This window comes from Pseudonaja textilis, chromosome 1 (genome assembly GCF_049901715.1).
Source record: "Pseudonaja textilis isolate UNSWEBS1 chromosome 1, rPseTex1.2, whole genome shotgun sequence".
Lineage (NCBI taxonomy): Eukaryota > Metazoa > Chordata > Lepidosauria > Squamata > Elapidae > Pseudonaja > Pseudonaja textilis.
Window position 1 is genome coordinate 47,957,830 of NC_141990.1, and position 17,609 is coordinate 47,975,438.

Sequence of the window (17,609 nt, forward strand, 5' to 3'; positions counted from 1 at the left end):
TCCTTTAGAATTCACTGTAATAACATCAATCATGGCAAACTCATTTGGTATTAATATGGATGTAATGCGAAAATGAATAATGCACAGAGGAGTTTTTATATTCCTATTTTACAAAAATAGTTATGAACAATGTATTTCTCTTCCCATTGTCAAATCAGAATCACCAAGAGGTTTTCTATCAATTACCTTCATCATCATTCTAGATGAAATCCTGTCAGCGCAAACATATTTCAAGGGATTATATCCAAGTCCATTACAACATTCTTCGCTCTCTGGAATAAGTTCAGTCACACAGCATTTTAATGGCACTGAGTTATTCTTTTTAATGTGGGCTTTAGTTTCACCACTGAAAGCTGAGCAGCATACTATACTTGACATATTCACATATTCATGTCTACAACAGAACATTCCTGAAACAAAAAAATATTATACATGAAGGCAAGAAGAGAAGAAAGTGAAGGAAATTCCTAGAATGCTGTAAAATTCATCATAAAAGCACCAGCATTATGTAGCTATTGAAACTGAGGAAAGGCATCTAAAGTAGTACTTAAATGTTGAGTTTAACATGTCTGAGAGACCTTTCTTTAGTAACTAATCTTGAAGAACTGGCACAAGACAATTTCCTTTTTAAGCATAGGTTGCAGAGAGTAACTATTTGCAGTTCATATGTTCCACATTCCATGTTCACTTAATTTTTTTAATTAAAAAAGTTAGGTTGCTTATCAACAAACAAAACAACCCTCCAGTTTTGTCAACAAATGAATCAGTGAAAGACAGATTTTCTAAAGTCATATAAAATGCAAAATAGATTTGGTTATTAGGAAAAGACAGATTTCCTTAATGTCTATACATTAGTATTTCAGAATTTAGTCTAATTTAGTTTCTTCTCCAAAATATTTCTCCTCAAGAAAAAGTGTTAGAATTTTGCTATTTTCTTTCAAAAAATTGTGGTATCTCTTCTTTCTCATCTCCAAGTGGTCCTTCAAGATTGCAAAAGGGATCTCGAAGATAAGTTTCCACCAGTTCCACTGCTTTCCACCTCTGAATGGATACTATTGTATTCAAGCCACAATATTTTACAATACTGTAATTAATGCATATTCGTTAAAGCACTGCTTTGTTATAGTTGTCCTGCTGTAACAGTTGCCAGAGATTAAAAATGGGATCCAAAAATATATAAATGAAGATATGAAACACAATTTAAGTTGTATTGGTGGCCTATTCTTAGATTATTTTTTGTGGAAGCCAATTCCTGTGTTACAAGAATGAAATAGATACAAAAATAGGCCATGTTCACAATCTATATTTTCAATCATATTAAGCATTTATCACAACACTATACAGTGCCTGAAAAGTACACAATTGTTCAGAAGAAATATTATGTTTTCCAAAGTGTCCAAGTCAGTGGTGGGATTCAATTTTTTTTACTACCGGTTCTGTGGGCGTGGCTTGGTAGGCATGGCATGGCTTGGTGAGCATGGCAGTGGAAGGATACTGTAAAATCCCCATTCCCTCCCCACCCCACTAACCTGTTTTCCAGCTTCGTTCTCCTGTGCAGGGCAACCAAAGAAGACCCAGCTGATCAGCTGGGACTCGGGAGGCAGAGAATAGATGGGGGTGTGGCCAGTCAGAGGTGGGATTCCAAACTACTCAACATTTCTGCTACCAGTTCTCCAAACTACTCAACATTTCTGCTACCAGTTCTCCAGAACTGATCAGAACCTGCTGTATACCACCTCTGGTCCAAGTGTGTAGAATAACAGGCTTGGATTTAAGGGTATGGACAGTTTGGAAACTAAATCTGATTAATCCATTCAATCTGTCAGTAGTCCTTGATAATATTGTGATTCAGTATGTACACAATCTAATTTTAGGAGAGCTATAACCTCCTAAAGATAGAAAGGCAATCTGGAAGAAAATAACTAAGATCAAGACATCTAATTGGGCAGACCAAAGTCCAGCTCTTCAATCCATACAGAAGTTTTGAAGTTCTGTCTTGAATATCTCCATTAACAATCAAAGTAAACATCAGATAACCACAGTTACGTTTTGTCTGGCCTAAATAAATCCAAATAAATCAGACTGAATTAGCCAAATCAACAACTTTACTTGGAATAAGGCAGCCTCTACAGTCTTAAACCTCTATTTGAAAAAAAGGTAGCATCTGTACCAATATTGTATGCACTCTTTTTTAATATGAAGAACCAGTGAAACAAACAAGGATTATGCCAGAAAGCCATCGGGGTTTTTATAGGCTCCTTGGAATTATGTCACCTGTCTTCCTGAGATAGTTGTAGTATCAATTTACAATTGAATCAGAATCAAAATAGAGCTGAAGGGACCTTGGAGATCTTCTAGTCCAGCCCCCGCACAAGCAGGAGATCCTGTACCATTTCAGACAATTGACTGTCCATTTTCTTCTTAAAAACCTCCAATAATGAAGCCCCTACAATAACTGAAGGCAAGCTGTTCCTCTGGTTAATTGTCCTCACTGTTAAGATGTTTCTCCTCAATTCCAGGTTGCTTCTCTCCTTAATTAGTTTCCACCCTTTGTTTCTCTTTGTTCTCTGGTGCTTTGGGAAAAAAAAAATTGATGCCCTCCTCTTTGTGGCAGCCTCTCAAATATGGAATACTGCTGTCATGTCCCCCCCATCTTTCTTTTCTCTAGACTAGCAAAACCCAAATCCTGCAACTGTTCTTTGTATGTTTTAGTCTCCAGGCCTTTAATCACCTTGGTTGCTCTTCTTTGTACTTTTTCCAAATAGCTCTTAGGATTCACTTCTAATTATGGCTGTTCCTCCATGAACTTTTTAAAAATCATTTATAATAAAATCCATATGAATTGTCATCAAAAAATAAGCAATTGTGTAATAGAACCTCTATTATCAGATAGGTTTGATAAGATTACCATGCCAGCAAGAATGATAGTGAGAGAGGGAAACTTGCCCAGTTATTTTTTAAATTAAAATTATTCTTCGTTACTTTCTTATTGTGGAAAGGAGGACATTTAATTTTTCTATTTATGCTTCTGAAAGACATCTTCATTCTCTCATAAGCCACATTCCTTTATACAATTGCTTTCTGCCTATATTTGCAGTGTTCAAACGGTTGAACAGTGCAGTTGTTTTTTGTTGTCCATAATAATTCTTCAGTATGATAAAACCTCCATGCTCCTTTGACATGTTATGCTGGTAAGCCTGCCAGTATTTATAAAGGAAGGAATCTTGGGAATAGGTCCAGGTCAAAAATAGAAAGTGCAAACATTTTTTAAAGAGATATTCTGAACAAGATCTCTGAATGTATCTATTTGTATTTATTATACAGTCAAACATTCAATCAGGATTTCTTTCAGCAAGAGTTTCCTTTTAAAAAATTAGATTATAAAGATCCACCTTAGCAGAGGAGACATTATGTGATATAATAAACCTAATGATTAACTTAGCCATGTAATCAATGAAGTTATTTTATTCATGGGATTAGTTAAATTCAAATGCATATAAATGATATCATATCATAGTGGAGCCAAACTTTTCAAACAAGACAGTTTAATCTTATATACTATCCAACATTGATTACTTTGTAAGAAATCCATATTATTAAACCTGAGGGAGTAATATGTGAATGAAATGATCCCCATTAATGTTTCCATTCTACTTGTACAGCAGTAGACAATTTTATTCTCTGAATGTCTTTTATTTAAATTCATTTTATTTCTACTATCAACAAAGGACTGTGGGAGATTTTTATTTATTTATTGGTATCCTGCCTTTATTATTTTTTATAAATAACTCAAGAGGGCAAACATACCCAACACATCTTCTTCCTCCTATTATACTCACAAAAATAACCCTGTTAGGTGAGTTGGGCTGAGAGACAGTGACTGAACTGTTATCCAGCTGGCTAAGGCAGGACTAGAATTCATGGTCTCCCATTTTTAAGCCTGGTGTCTTAACCACTTGACCAAACTGTCTTACAGCGACAACAAAGTATTTTAAATATTAATATTCAATTGAAATCACATTTTTGTGACTAATGGATAGGCAACTGCCAAAGACTTATAGAAGATACTTTGTTCATGATCACTGGAAGAAGATTATTATATGCACAAAGATGGAAAAACTTGGAATTAGCCACAATGGAGGAATGGTTGTGAAAATGAATTTGCAGAGATGACAAAATTGGCTTGCTTGATTAGGGAAAAAACAAGAACTACATTTGTCAGTGGCTGGAAACTTTTATGGACCTTTTGTTGAAAATAGAAAAAAATGAAGTTGTGATTTATGGATTTGATGAACGGAAAGGGTGGAATGTGGAAAGAAGATGGCTATGATTTAACTATGTATAGAGATAGAAAAACTTAAATACAAATACATTTATATAAAAGAAATATAAATTCCAGAAGGCCAATGAGGTTAGCAAAAGACTGTTCCAAAACACGCAGCCACAATAGAAAAGAACCTCCACTTTCACCTCCTGGTTTTATGGTATTATTTTTCCCAGGTTATTTGTAAAAGACAGGATTGGCTTCCACTTGAAAGAGGTAGTCCTGAAGATACATGTACCTTGGCACCAAGCTGTATGGGGCTTTATAGATTAAAAGTAACACTTGATATTGCACCAGGAAAAATATCAGTAGCTGATTCAGAGTCCATAAAACAGGTCTACTATATTTATGTGCCTAGCACTGGTTCACATGAGGACTGCAGTCCTGAGCAGTATAAGAGGTATAGCATTTATAAGTCAGTTAGAGTTTATTTCATGTATTTCTTAAATGTGTTTGCTACTCAGCTCACCATGAGGTAACTCTGGAAAGCTTACAATCTTAAAAAGAATAAAATAATACAATTATTGTTCCTTTTCTATCTTCCTCCAAAATATGTGATTACATCATACAGTGATTTCTTCTTCAATAACAAGTGAGAGCAATTTAGTTTAGATGCTCTTTGGACAGGCAAAGTAAACTTTTGCTAATGAATTGCTTTTATGCTAGGACAGAAAGAGAAAGCTACATTCTATCACTAAGAATCTCATCTTTGTTTGACTGAATAATATTTTTAGCCAAGATTTCACTCATATAACAAGAAGTGACTCCCTTTCTAGTTTCTTTGGTAAACCATTACTTCTTTAATTATTATCAACCTTGTTCCAGCGTGATAAATTGCTAATTACTTAATACCCTAATCAGCGTTCATTCTTTGCACAGATAAACTGTGACAGCGCCATTAATTTAAATAGTAATTTCACTTAATGGCCAGAACGGCACACCAGATTTTTATGCAGCATTTTCTGAAGACTGCATCCATCACTGCAATATTCTGACATAAAGATGTCTGACGTGCACTAACTCACTTAGGGAGAGCAGATGTTGCTGAGCAGAGTTTGGTAGTAATTCCCATAGTGCATCACTTCAGTATGAATGAGCTGCTGCAAATTCAGAAACAGACATCCTTCTGAAACCAAACAGCATAGCCTTTGACCTTACCCTAATTTATCAGACATGGCATTTGATTCTTGACTATTGACACAGAGGATGTACAGTTGAAAATATGCCTATGGTAGTATGGAATGGGATAAGAAAAGGCCTATCTTTCACTGGTGGACTGATTCCTGTTTTAAAGGGGGAAAAAAGCAACTTTTTAAACAATCACTCACAAAAAATAAATAAAATTCACATTTTTATAAACACATGCCAGCATAAAGGAGAAATTCTTTCCCCACCCCATGAAACATTTTCCAATTTCAATCCACAAATTCACCAAAATCCATTAGCATGGCAAAATGATGTCTGAAAAAGTACAATTAAGCCTTCAGAAGCCATTCTTAATTGGGTTTTTATGTTTCAGGATAATATGTACAGATTACACCATGTAAATATGTGTAGATTACACCATATGTATAGATTACAGCAAGCTTTGTGTTTCAGGTAAATATGTGTAGATTACACCATGTTAATCAGAAGCCTCGGTGCATTCAATTTGAATTATTCCAATGACAATTTCTTCACAGAACTTCAACCTGTTATTTTATAAAGAATCAATGTTAATTTACTCAAACTAGTTCTTTGGATATGATTATCACAACTGAGCATTAGGAAAATGATAAAGAAAACATACATACTGAAAAATGGATATGGTTTAGTTTAATTTTAATAGCCTCTGGTGAAGTTTAGGTGAACCCAAGCAAGCACCATTTTTGGTCTTCTAGGAAAGATTTCACTAATATCATAGAAGTGACTAACCAGTAATGCCTCTATTTTAGAAGCTTAAGTGAAACAGAACATAAAATACATATACAAACAATAAATGTACGGTTTCTCAAAGACAAAAGGCTCCTGTAGAAGTACACTGGTTGATTATTAATTTATCATCAATACTCACTTTTTTTTACAAATTATACCTCCTATATTAATTGGGTTGCTATAGATGCTTCATGATTTTTAATATTTCTAAACATTTGCATAAACATTAATCAGCAACATTAATCAGGTCAATTGTTCTATGGTGCAGAAGTTTCTTCATCCCACAATTAACCTCTTTAATTATTATTTTTATTTGTTTGTTTAAATAAGATCTATCTATATCTGTCTGTCTATCTCTCTGTCTATTATCTATTACTATACTATAGTTGCCATTATTATTAACCGGGTGAAATGCATCATGGGCAACAATGTTTGAACCAAGGTACCTCAAATGAGATACATTACAGGATGCATCCAAAATCCAGGACCCTTGATTCCTGAGAGAATGAAATTCGTGGAAGGTGTGGCTGCTTCAAGCTGCTGCTATAATCACATGATGGCCATTTTGAATTGCCTGCCAATCATATGAACCCTTGTTCCTCTCCCTGTCCACCATGTGACTCATAGAGAAGCAACAACTTTAAAGTATAGGAACAAAGGCCTGGATACTTTTAGCACTTTACATGCCACTTCTCTGGTGCACAATCATGCACATATATTTATATTCCACCTTTATTCAGGAATTTGAAGCACATAGATAGCACTCTATTCTCCTATATTTCTTCACAAGAATCCCATGAGGTAGGTTGGTCTGCAAGTTACCAAATGAGCTGCTGCGATTGCAGATGGACTGGATCTCTCTAGTGGCAGCCAAATACCTTAGCCACTATATCTTAGTTCTTGCCCATGGATTCGTTTTTCAATTGCTCCCTAAATCTTACACTGAGTGTAGAGTGGTCCCTCCTTCAGCTGCCAGAGATAAGGTAGACCTATTGTGCCCTAGACTTCAGAAGGCTACATGATCTTATTTTTAAACTGTCTCTGACTACTTCCTACAACTCATTGGATCCAAAACTTATCTGAGGTGAGAATGTACCATGAACAGCCAATTATAATTGCAATACACTAAAATGCATTGTAGTCTCCTGGCTAATGTCATATGATGATGATGATGATGATGATACATTTCTAGAATCACAAGGAAAGATGCAGAATGAGGAGCAGGCCCCATTGCACCCTCCTGGACATGAGCACCATTTTTGGAGTGTCACTATTCATTGTGGAGCCACAAAGCCTAGGTATGCTGAAGCGTGGAGTACCCTGCTCTCCACACCCAGCAAGGACTTAGTGGAATGGGATGGTGGGCACATTAGTGAGAGGAGTTTCTACAGCATTCCTTTTTGTGCACATTACCATGTGGGTCTCACAGTAGCCTTGATTTGAAACCCAACTGTAAGTATCTTTTGGGGGCTCCATCATAACTTTAAACAGTCACTAAGCAATTGATCCTAAGCCAAGGACTACCTATAGACTGAGTTCAATGCGAATAAAATATTTCTGTCTAACATTAAAGTAGTGTATACTCCTTATTTCAAACAGAAAGGTATATTGGATCCAACATCAGATCGATGTTATCAAAAAATAGCAATTATATTTAAAAAGCCACTCAAAGGATTGAGTTAATTGTACTGTTCAGTTTTATGGCATCAAAATCACACTTGATGCCTGAATCTTTCACAAGTTTTCACACTGAAAAAATGTCAGAGATACTTCAAGGAGTTATTGTATACTTGTACACATTTTGTAAAGCTGTATATTCTATATATACATGGAAAAATGAATTCTTTAGAAGAATATGTCAGATAACAGTATCATCTTCTCTTCCTTCTTTATATTATTTATGTAGAGGAAAAAAGCTATTGTAGTCTTGTGCCCTATATAATTTGCATTATTTCTTACAAGCACCTATTTTGAAGGTGATCTCTCCCCTTAAAAAGATGATAATAACATTAAGCTAAAATAAAATTATGAGTAAAGAAAGATAGCGTCTCATCATTTTTTTTAAAAAAGGGATGAATATAACCAAATGCTGAGTAGTAGCTACCAGCCTCTACCAGCCTGAACTGATAAATGTTAGCCATGCAGAAATGAAAGTGGGACATCTCATTACTAATTACCTATGGAGGCAAAGGTCTTCACATTTGGAAAAATGAGCACAGCATGCTGATGAGAGAGAGAATCAATTGCAACTTTGCATGTGTAGGAAGAATCAGTGGATAGTTATCAGAGGTTGTTTCAAAAACAGAAAGTGCTATGCTTAAGTAGAACAATGTTGCTCTTTACTTTTTCTATATACAGCAACTGAAGAAAATTGCTTTTTGTGACTATGGAAGCAACAATAATATGTGTGATCCTGAAAACTTTACAATTTTACAACCAAAATTGTAACAAAACAAAACCATCCATGAGGGAAGAAAGGGAAGAGAAAAGAAGAAGAAAAGTCTATGTTTGCTTCACTAATGTGCATTTAGGGTTACTGCAGAGCATGGCAATTTAGAGTGAAATATATCTAAACAGTCATATTTTTAAAATAAATAATGTAATCAGGATAGTAATGACCTTTGAGGTGTCACTAATGACAACCTCCAACCAAAATGGAAAATGGTGTGGGATGCTGCAGTTCAGTGACATTAGGGGAATTAAAACATTTGCTGCCCAATCATATTCAGGCCTAATGAGCTGTGAGGCCTACAGAGTTCAATGGGGCTTAATCCTAGTGAGCATGCATAAATTACAGCCTTATTGTTTTTAGTTGGCTACTTCAGGCAGGATACACATAATAATATAATATTATTACATTTCATGTATTAATACATATAAAAGCTGGGCAAAAAATAAAAAGCAAAACTTTAAAATCCATGCTTGTACAGAGTCTGTGCATTTAATCTATGTAAACACGCAATGAAATGAAGAACACGTCTTTGATCCCAAGGTACCTGTATTACACTCCCACACAACTCATTTTGCCCAGAGAGAGCAGTAAAAACATAAACGCTACCCCAGCAGTTCTTTTCCAAGCGCATCTGTTAATTCACTCCATTTATAAAATACATATTGACAAAGACAACTGTACTGGGACCAGGGAGATTTGATTTGGTGTGAGAAAGTCAATTCAATGTGATTTTGTTAAAGGGCTCCTGCAGGCAAATAAAAAGAGTTTAGGTAATAAAGTACATAAAGAGATGTTTTATGAAGCAATGCTTTCCAGTGGCAGCCATTCACTGTGCTGCTTTAAAAGGGGTAAAGTTCAGAAAGAACATTAGATAATGTTTCCTGTGTTCTTCTGAGCTGAAACACTGAATGTTTCACATAAGGTCAATGACAGAAGACCAGTCCCAGTTTAGGTTTAGTTTGTCAGGAGAGAAGAGAAATATTTATCTTCTACTATCATTAATAGAATTGTTTTCAGGGTTATTCATAAAATATCAGGAGTCTAATATAACAACTTTGCATACCAATATATTTTATTTAAAAGCATAGATTGTTGTAAGTTCCAATTCACATCATCAAAAGCATGGGCAAGATAAACTGATATTGGATTTTAAATAGGGATGAAGCATGGGGGGAGAGGGGGAAGGGAGGGAAAGACAGAAGGCAAGAAGGTTATATAGAGTCTTGTAAGACAGACTTTAAGTATTTTATCAATTGATAAATGTAATGTATTATAAATCCATTGTGCTCGTTGACACATTCTAAGAATGGAATTTTTGGAAAAATGTAAATTCATTAATGTCTTACTAAATTGTGTTGGTAAACACACACATATATACACAAACAATTCCACAAAAGTAGTTACTTTGACATTTGTAATGGAGTGTCCTGAGCGGTAGAAATATTCTAGTATTACTTTATCCTTGTTTTGAATGATAATGTCCAACTTATGTCCATTAATTTTTTTCTAAGCCTGTTTTGCCTCTTTTTTCTATGTAGAATCCAGTGAGGCATTGATGGCAGATGATGGCATATATCAGTTTTGGGGAAGATTATGTGAAGGTGCATCTAAATCTGTATGTGAATTTATTGAGACCTGATGGTGTTGGTGAAAATGTACAGGCAATCAAGGTAGCTCACAAAAAGCTTATTTTTTTTCCCCAATAAAATGGGTTAATCTGAAAAGATACACCCAGACTCTTCCTCATTTTTGGTTATCGTACACTAACAAAGCTGTCCTCCTACAATGTCATTTAGCATCGAAGTATATGGAGGTTAATGATGTAGAATAAAAATTATAGTTTAAAAACTTCACAAGCTTAGTAGGATGGATAAGAGATGGAGGGTTGGATGATCCAACTTAGTTCAAAAGTATTTGGATATATAGAATCAGATGTGCTGCACCTTTTGTATTAACTCCTCTGTTCCTCTATTTATAAATCTCTCTGGAAAACAGTAATACTTAAAAAAAAAAGATTACTGTTGAATACACATTCAAGGTTATACATTTCCTAGGCTACTTATGCACTGGTTGTCTTTCAGTTATTGCCATGTAAAATATTTTCTTCACTACCTGTGTTTAAACCTCTCCCACACTTAATAATCAGCCTGGAGATTTGAGAACTTCTAAAAAACCTGTCTTCTTTGATGACTATATGCAATTTCACATGGAAAAAGTCATCTTCCATGTTCTGACATAACACTCAAGGAAGAACATCATTTGCATTCTCCACAATGCAGCAGGGAAAAAAATTATGATGCTTAAATGCTAATACTATTAATTTTATCACATTCATTCCAACCCCATCTCTGCTTGAGGATTCATAACTATATATTTTCTGCTCTCCATATACTGATAACATTACTATGCTTTGCCTGACTTGCAAAATGCAAATACATGTCTTATATCATTTCAAACTGGCCAAATAACATTTTGAAAACATGGACGCAAAGAGTGGCATGCATAAATCTTTATAAAATAAAATGAATAATAAAAATGATAAGAACAATCAGAAGAAGTAAAAGAGATATAATCTGTTGAGATACTTAACCACTTTCCTGCATTTTCCTCAATCTAATTTTGAAGGCCTTCAAGTTACACCACTTGGAAATAATAATTCCTTTGTATTGCTTTATAAAAGGACCATTAGACATAAGACATAAAGAATTTGTAACCTTCTCATTAACCTCTCAAAATGGAATCCATTCCAAACCAAGCTCTGAATGCAACCAAGAGTCTTCCTAGTTAATTGTTATCCTTATCAAAAAATGACCCACATTAACATTTTCCTTGGGGTAATCAGAGTCTCTTTCTTTTTGTGTGTGTTTGTATATACACATGCAGAAAGTGACCAGTATTGTTTTTGTTAGCCATACATGGAAAATGAAGGAGAAGAAAATAAAAAAAGAGTTTCTTTCCAAGAAACAAAAATAACAAGCACATAAAATAACCATTGCCTGGAATGGACAACTGCTTGCTCTATTTGTTGTTGTTGCTGTTAAAGGCAATATGCTTTGTGTCACTATACTTTACTTGCCTTTGTAAACAGCATTAAGTGTGTTAACAGAAATCACTGAAAAGGTCGGAGGTCAGAGAAATAATCATCTTCTTTTAGAACACCGAGATTAATGAGACTGACCAAAGCCTCTCTGCTAATTCCTTGGGATACATTTTTTGGGGATGACATCATGGGAGACATTCTAATATCGTGATATATGAATGACTTCTGAAGGCATTGAATTTAGGATGTGCTGCATAGCTTGGCAGAAATTCAAAGTCCTTCTGAGCACACACGATGTGTGCCAAACCATGGGTAATGCAGTCAATTTAGCTCCTGACCTCACAATTGCCTACAAAGACATGTATGCATTAAATATCCAGGGAAAAAGCTTTCCTTCGGCCACCAGACTTATTCCGTATAAACATTGGCCAATAATCAATGTGAAAAAAATTAAATTAAAAGATGCTCAAAGCAAGCTTAAATTTGCATTGATAAATATCTCAGCATCTTAGGCAACATGGTATCGGTAAGGGCCAATAGACTGTGGATAGCTTCCTCGGCTTCATACGTCCCTGACTTTAATTAAAAAATAATTAACCTTTTAAAGGGCACTGTGATTTTGATGAATATGTTTGGATCCAAATAGGCTCTCGGAGGCATTTGAGGGAAATAAAAACAATAGCCAATGTTTTCTTTGGAACTACTTATGTACATCTGCCTCTCAACACAGCCAAGATAAACTGTAGTGGCAACAAGTATCCTGAAGAGCAAGAACCAAGGGTGGAGAGTTTTCTCTTCAGTTTGCCTTCTGGCAAATAGGTGTCCTGTGATTGGCAATGGGCCATCTGGCCGCCCTTTTATGTCTAGGCAAACCATTCCCCCATGAATCTATTTTTGTTTGAACACCCAGAATGCACTCTATAAAAAGCCAATTGGCCCCCAAGGATTTCTGACTTGTTATCTGAACAGTCATAATGCATTTTTTAATCAGAAACAACACAATAGCAGAATAACAGAGTTGAAAGGGACCTTGGAGGTCTTCTAGTCCAACCCCCTGCTCAAGCAGGAAGCCCTATACCATTTCAGAAAAATCCCATCTTACAAAATTCCAGTGTTGGTGCATTCACAACTTCTGTAGGCAAGTTGTTCCACTGATTAATTATTCTAATTGTCAGGAAACCTCCTTAATTCTAGGTTGCTTCTCTCCTTAATTATTTTCCATCCATTGCTTCTTTTCCTGCCTTCAGATGCTTTGGAGAATGTGTTGACCCACTCTTCTTTGTGGCAGCCCCTTAGATATTTGCACACTGCTATCATGTCATCCCTAGTCCTTCTTTTCATTAAATTAGATATACCCAATTCCTGCAACAATTTTTCATACATTTTCTGAAGCAATGTAATATATTTGTAAGAATCACAATAGGTGGCAGTACCTAGTTAACCTGATTGACCTGAAAAACTAGGCAGGCATTGATAGGAGATGGCTAGGTAAGCCAAGAGCTATAGATTAGACTGGGAAAAATATTTTGGAAGAAGTCCAGGGCAGTCATCTCCATTTAATTGATAACAAAACCTCCCTATAAAAGCATGTCTGTGTGATTAGTAGGTTCCTTATATACTTTTATAGTTCTAGGACTGGATAAACTGGACCAGCTCATTTTCTTTAGCATGGGATAACTGCATGTTCTTTGCTCTTCAACTGGTCTCATTCCACTAGCAGGTCAGGTCTACCATTTAGAATGAAGTCACCTATTGATTACATAGCAAAAGTACTTGGCTCAGTATGGATTCCAATACTCATATTCTTGGGTCTTGTCACATATTCATTGATGGTAAAATTATTTAGATAACAAATGTAGATAAGTAGTGGCATTTTTGGTTAACTGATTTAACACCATAATAGTGGAACAGACTGCTTCCTTAGACAAATTCCATTTCTCATTCTGAAAGTGAATAGGAAGCCCATTAATTCATGCTTAAAGTCAGCCCTGAGTTCCTTATTAAAGGCTCCCACTATATGACTGAATATCTGTGAAATGCCCCTTACCTGTGAATATCCGTGTAGAATAGTTACCCCAACATTGATACTCTGGTTCCACTGTATACCTCTGACGTCCACAACAAGCACATGATGCATTCAGAAGAAATGAAAGATACTTGTCCACACAGCATTGGAAACTTGGAGTATTGTACTGATTCCCATTGTAACATATCTAATTTTTTAAAAAAAGATATAGTTTAAAGTATAAAGCATTTCCTGATAGAGCAATATCAACATAACATACATAAACCCACAAATGCATTAAAACAGAATTCTTATTCAGCATTGATGTTGTTATGTACTTTAGGTAATGAAATGTCTACAAGAAAACAGCCAAATTCAGAGAGCAGCGGGGACCCGTGAATTCTTACTGTTTAGCAAAAATCTAAGGGAAACTGATCAAGTCATCAATAAAATGTGCAGATCATTTACTTAGTTATAAAATCAAATTGAATTTATCAAAAATTACAATAAATCTTGGATAGAGCACTATGAATAAATTTATGGCTATGAAGCATAATCTCAGAAATATATCAATGATAAGTTTAAATCTGTGGGCTTGCAGCTATTTCAGGAAGATTTTTTTTCCAAAATTCAGCAGAGAATGTGAATTTTCTTATGGTCACAAACAGCAGCAACCATACAAGCCCAAGTTTTATAGATTAGGGAAAGAAAGGAAGGAAGGAAGGAAGGAAGGAAGGAAGGAAGGAAGGAAGGAAGGAAGGAAGGAAGGAAGGAAGGAAGGAAGGAAGGAAACGAAACTAGATTATTGGAATGCCAAGAAGGACCACTTTGCTCTCTTGTGAGTGCTGAATGTGACTGCCAGGTGCATCATTTGAAGATAGAGACATGCAAGGCTATTTGGAAGATGTAGCAATCTGAAAGACAGTTTGATCAGATATATGTCTACCCCACATGAACATTCAAATTTGGACCACTTGAGATTGCTCTGCCATTTCACTAGGAAATATATATTATATATTATATAATATAAATATCTATGTAATGCATTGGCTCTTGAATTGGCTCTTGCGCAGATTTTTATAAATATGAAACTTCTCCCAGGAGAGATTTAAGCTTTTGGTGCAATGACAAAATCATTACACTATTCTTTCCCAGTCTTCGTACATCAAAAAAGAGACATCTGAACAATCTATCCCCCAACAAAAGTAAGGATTACCCCACAGCATATTCACTCTTATTGCTTCCTATAGTAATATTATTTTTTCTTCATGTGACATATATAACTTTTTGATCATTTTAGGCAAAGTTATTTCAAATCTATAGTGTAAAATAAAGCAATTTGAAAAGAAAACATAACGATGAAAAGAAAATGATTGTCATAAATATTGGGGACCCTCCAGAAGATATTTACAAAAGAGTGCAGTAATAAGAGGTCTTCTCTAAAGAGAACACTTTCCACAAATGCAAAACCATATTTGTAAGCTGCTAATTAGTTATCTACTAGTTTTGGCTAAGCCAGATATATACACAGTATTTATAAATACTTATTAATGAATTTTGATTAATTTTCTTCATCTTGTATATTTCTAAATGTACTTAATTTTGTTAATTTCATAAAAATATTCTTACTACAGGTAGTTTTACACGTAGCCTTCATTTAAGAACTGCCTTGTTTAGTGACTGTTTGCAGTTATACGGTGGTATAAAGGAACTTTATGGCAAATCCTTGCATTTACAACCTTCATAGACCTGTAAAGCAAAGTAAAATCCTAAATTCAGATTTTTTTTTTTAAAAAGCTAGCATTCTATGGAGCCAACTTTCCTAACTTGAATAAAAAAATGGCAAGCTGCTAAAAACACTAGGGCCATTGGCATTTTGCTTTTGATTAGATTACTGGATATCTTCAAACCAAGTTGTGGACTATAAATGGGAGAGAGGCTACATTTCCAGATCGCTCTTCAAATGCAGCGGACAATTGACTTACTGAGATATATTTCTTCCTCACCTTTGGAGAACCAAATTGGTCACTATATATAAGATATAACTCGATTTCATTGAGGGCCTCATCAGGGTTGCGTTTAACCTTGGGGGGTCAGGGTGGGCATGGCCAGGGTGGGTGTGGCCAGCTTAACATCATGTGTGTTGGGGGAGCCAGTGGTGGCCCAAGCACTCTGCCAGCAAAAATGGTGCTGCCCTTATAAACTCCATTTTTAGCTGGGACGATCTCCTGCAACCCCCTGACAGTGAAAACAGAGCTCGGGACGGCTGCCTGTGGTCCTCCCGAGCTCTGTTTTCACTGGCAGAAGCACCACAGGCCAGTCCTTCATTGTTTCCAGGGCAACCCGCAGGCCAGATCTAAGCACCCGTGGCAAAGATCCCGTGACACCCCTGGCTTAGATGACGTAACAGATTGATATACTCTAAATCGTCAGAGTTCATTAAGATGTAGATAATCTGGCAAAAAGAGGGAGTACCTATGTTGCTCTCCCAGTATGACTTCTGAATAATTCTATTTATTTTATTTTATTTATTTGTCAAGTGATTATGAAATAACAGGTATAAGTATAAACATAGTTATGAATACATGAAATGGATACATATAAGAAAAATAAAAATAAACAATAGGACAGGGAGGGTAGGCACATTTGTGCACCAACCTATTATCTCTGATGTATTACAGAAAGAAGACCAAGAACAGAAAAAAGAAACATTGTGTGATTCTCTCTTCAGTTTTATTACGTTTCCTCCCACTGTCTCCCATGTATTTCTATTTTGATATCCACTTGATTATTTATTTAAGTCCCGTTCCAGAGGAGTCAAGAGAACAAATCCTTAAGTACAGTCTTCTGCATCTCTACCTCACATAACAGGCATCAGCTCATAAGTTTAATGAAAGTCTACGGTAAAATAAAATATTTATCTAAACCGACAGATGAGAGTGCAACATTATTAGTGGAAATCTACTACCCAGTTCATAGACAAGCTTGTTTGGGTACTGTTATTCCTTTAGGCACTAATGCTATTCATATGATTAGTCCCACTGAGTTCTTCTGAGCATATCAGTAATACTGTGACATTCATTTTTCTTGCTGCAATTACTTTTAAACAAGTGAGAAGCTAAGAATTGGAGTTAACAGAAGATAAAGAAAATTACAGAAATTCACACAGGTTATGAAGCCAACCTTTAAAAATGGTTAGTCATTAAATGAGAACAATTGATACACTTTATTGCTTCCTCTATACATGGGTACCAAAATAATGTTTAATAAATAAATTAAAAGGCAAAAGTATTGCTTTAAAAATAAGAGATGGATCTAAAACACATCAGACTTGCTAATTTTGATAAATTGTGATTCAGAGCCATACCTTAACATTTGGGAAATTCTCTACTCAGTACAAAGGCAATAATTTCCCACGTTCTTTCTAACATGGAGATGTCTTCCAGGGGAAGGGGGTGCAAGAGGAAAAATGATAAAAGCAGCATTGCATTGCCACAGTGCAAGCTTTGTCCTTTTGTATGTGTATCTCATTCACAAAAGTGGATGGTTTTAGGAAATTATTTCACCAGGTTGATGAAAATCACTCATTTAAGTTGGTTAGCAGAAACAGTCCAGTGTATTTCCTGTTTTCTGCATTCAGACAAAAGGAATCCTTCCATGCTCAGAAAACATAACCTAGAGCCAAACCACAGCTTTTGAATACTTTTGAATGCAGACTGCATTTGCAGCTTTTCAATGAGCCTAAAACTGTTTTGCAACTTGAATGGTTAAGTTAGACATGAAACATACTTCTCCAATGAAATTTGGGAATCATTTTGCCAGACCTCCTTTGACACAGATAAATTGCAAAGCAGCAAAGAAGCCTTTCAAATGG

General features: G+C 35.5%; 1 protein-coding gene across 1 annotated transcript in view; it reads right to left on the reverse strand.

The window, feature by feature from the left end:
• USH2A (usherin) overlaps window positions 1-17,609 on the reverse strand; it is a 485,796-nt gene that overhangs the window by 94,763 nt on the left and 373,424 nt on the right. The window contains exons 48-49 of the mRNA XM_087933437.1: window positions 13,778-13,943; window positions 187-410 (exon numbers count right to left, since the gene is read on the reverse strand). Of these exons, the coding sequence (XP_087789563.1) occupies window positions 187-410; window positions 13,778-13,943 (390 nt within the window). The remainder of the gene's footprint in view (window positions 1-186; window positions 411-13,777; window positions 13,944-17,609) is intronic.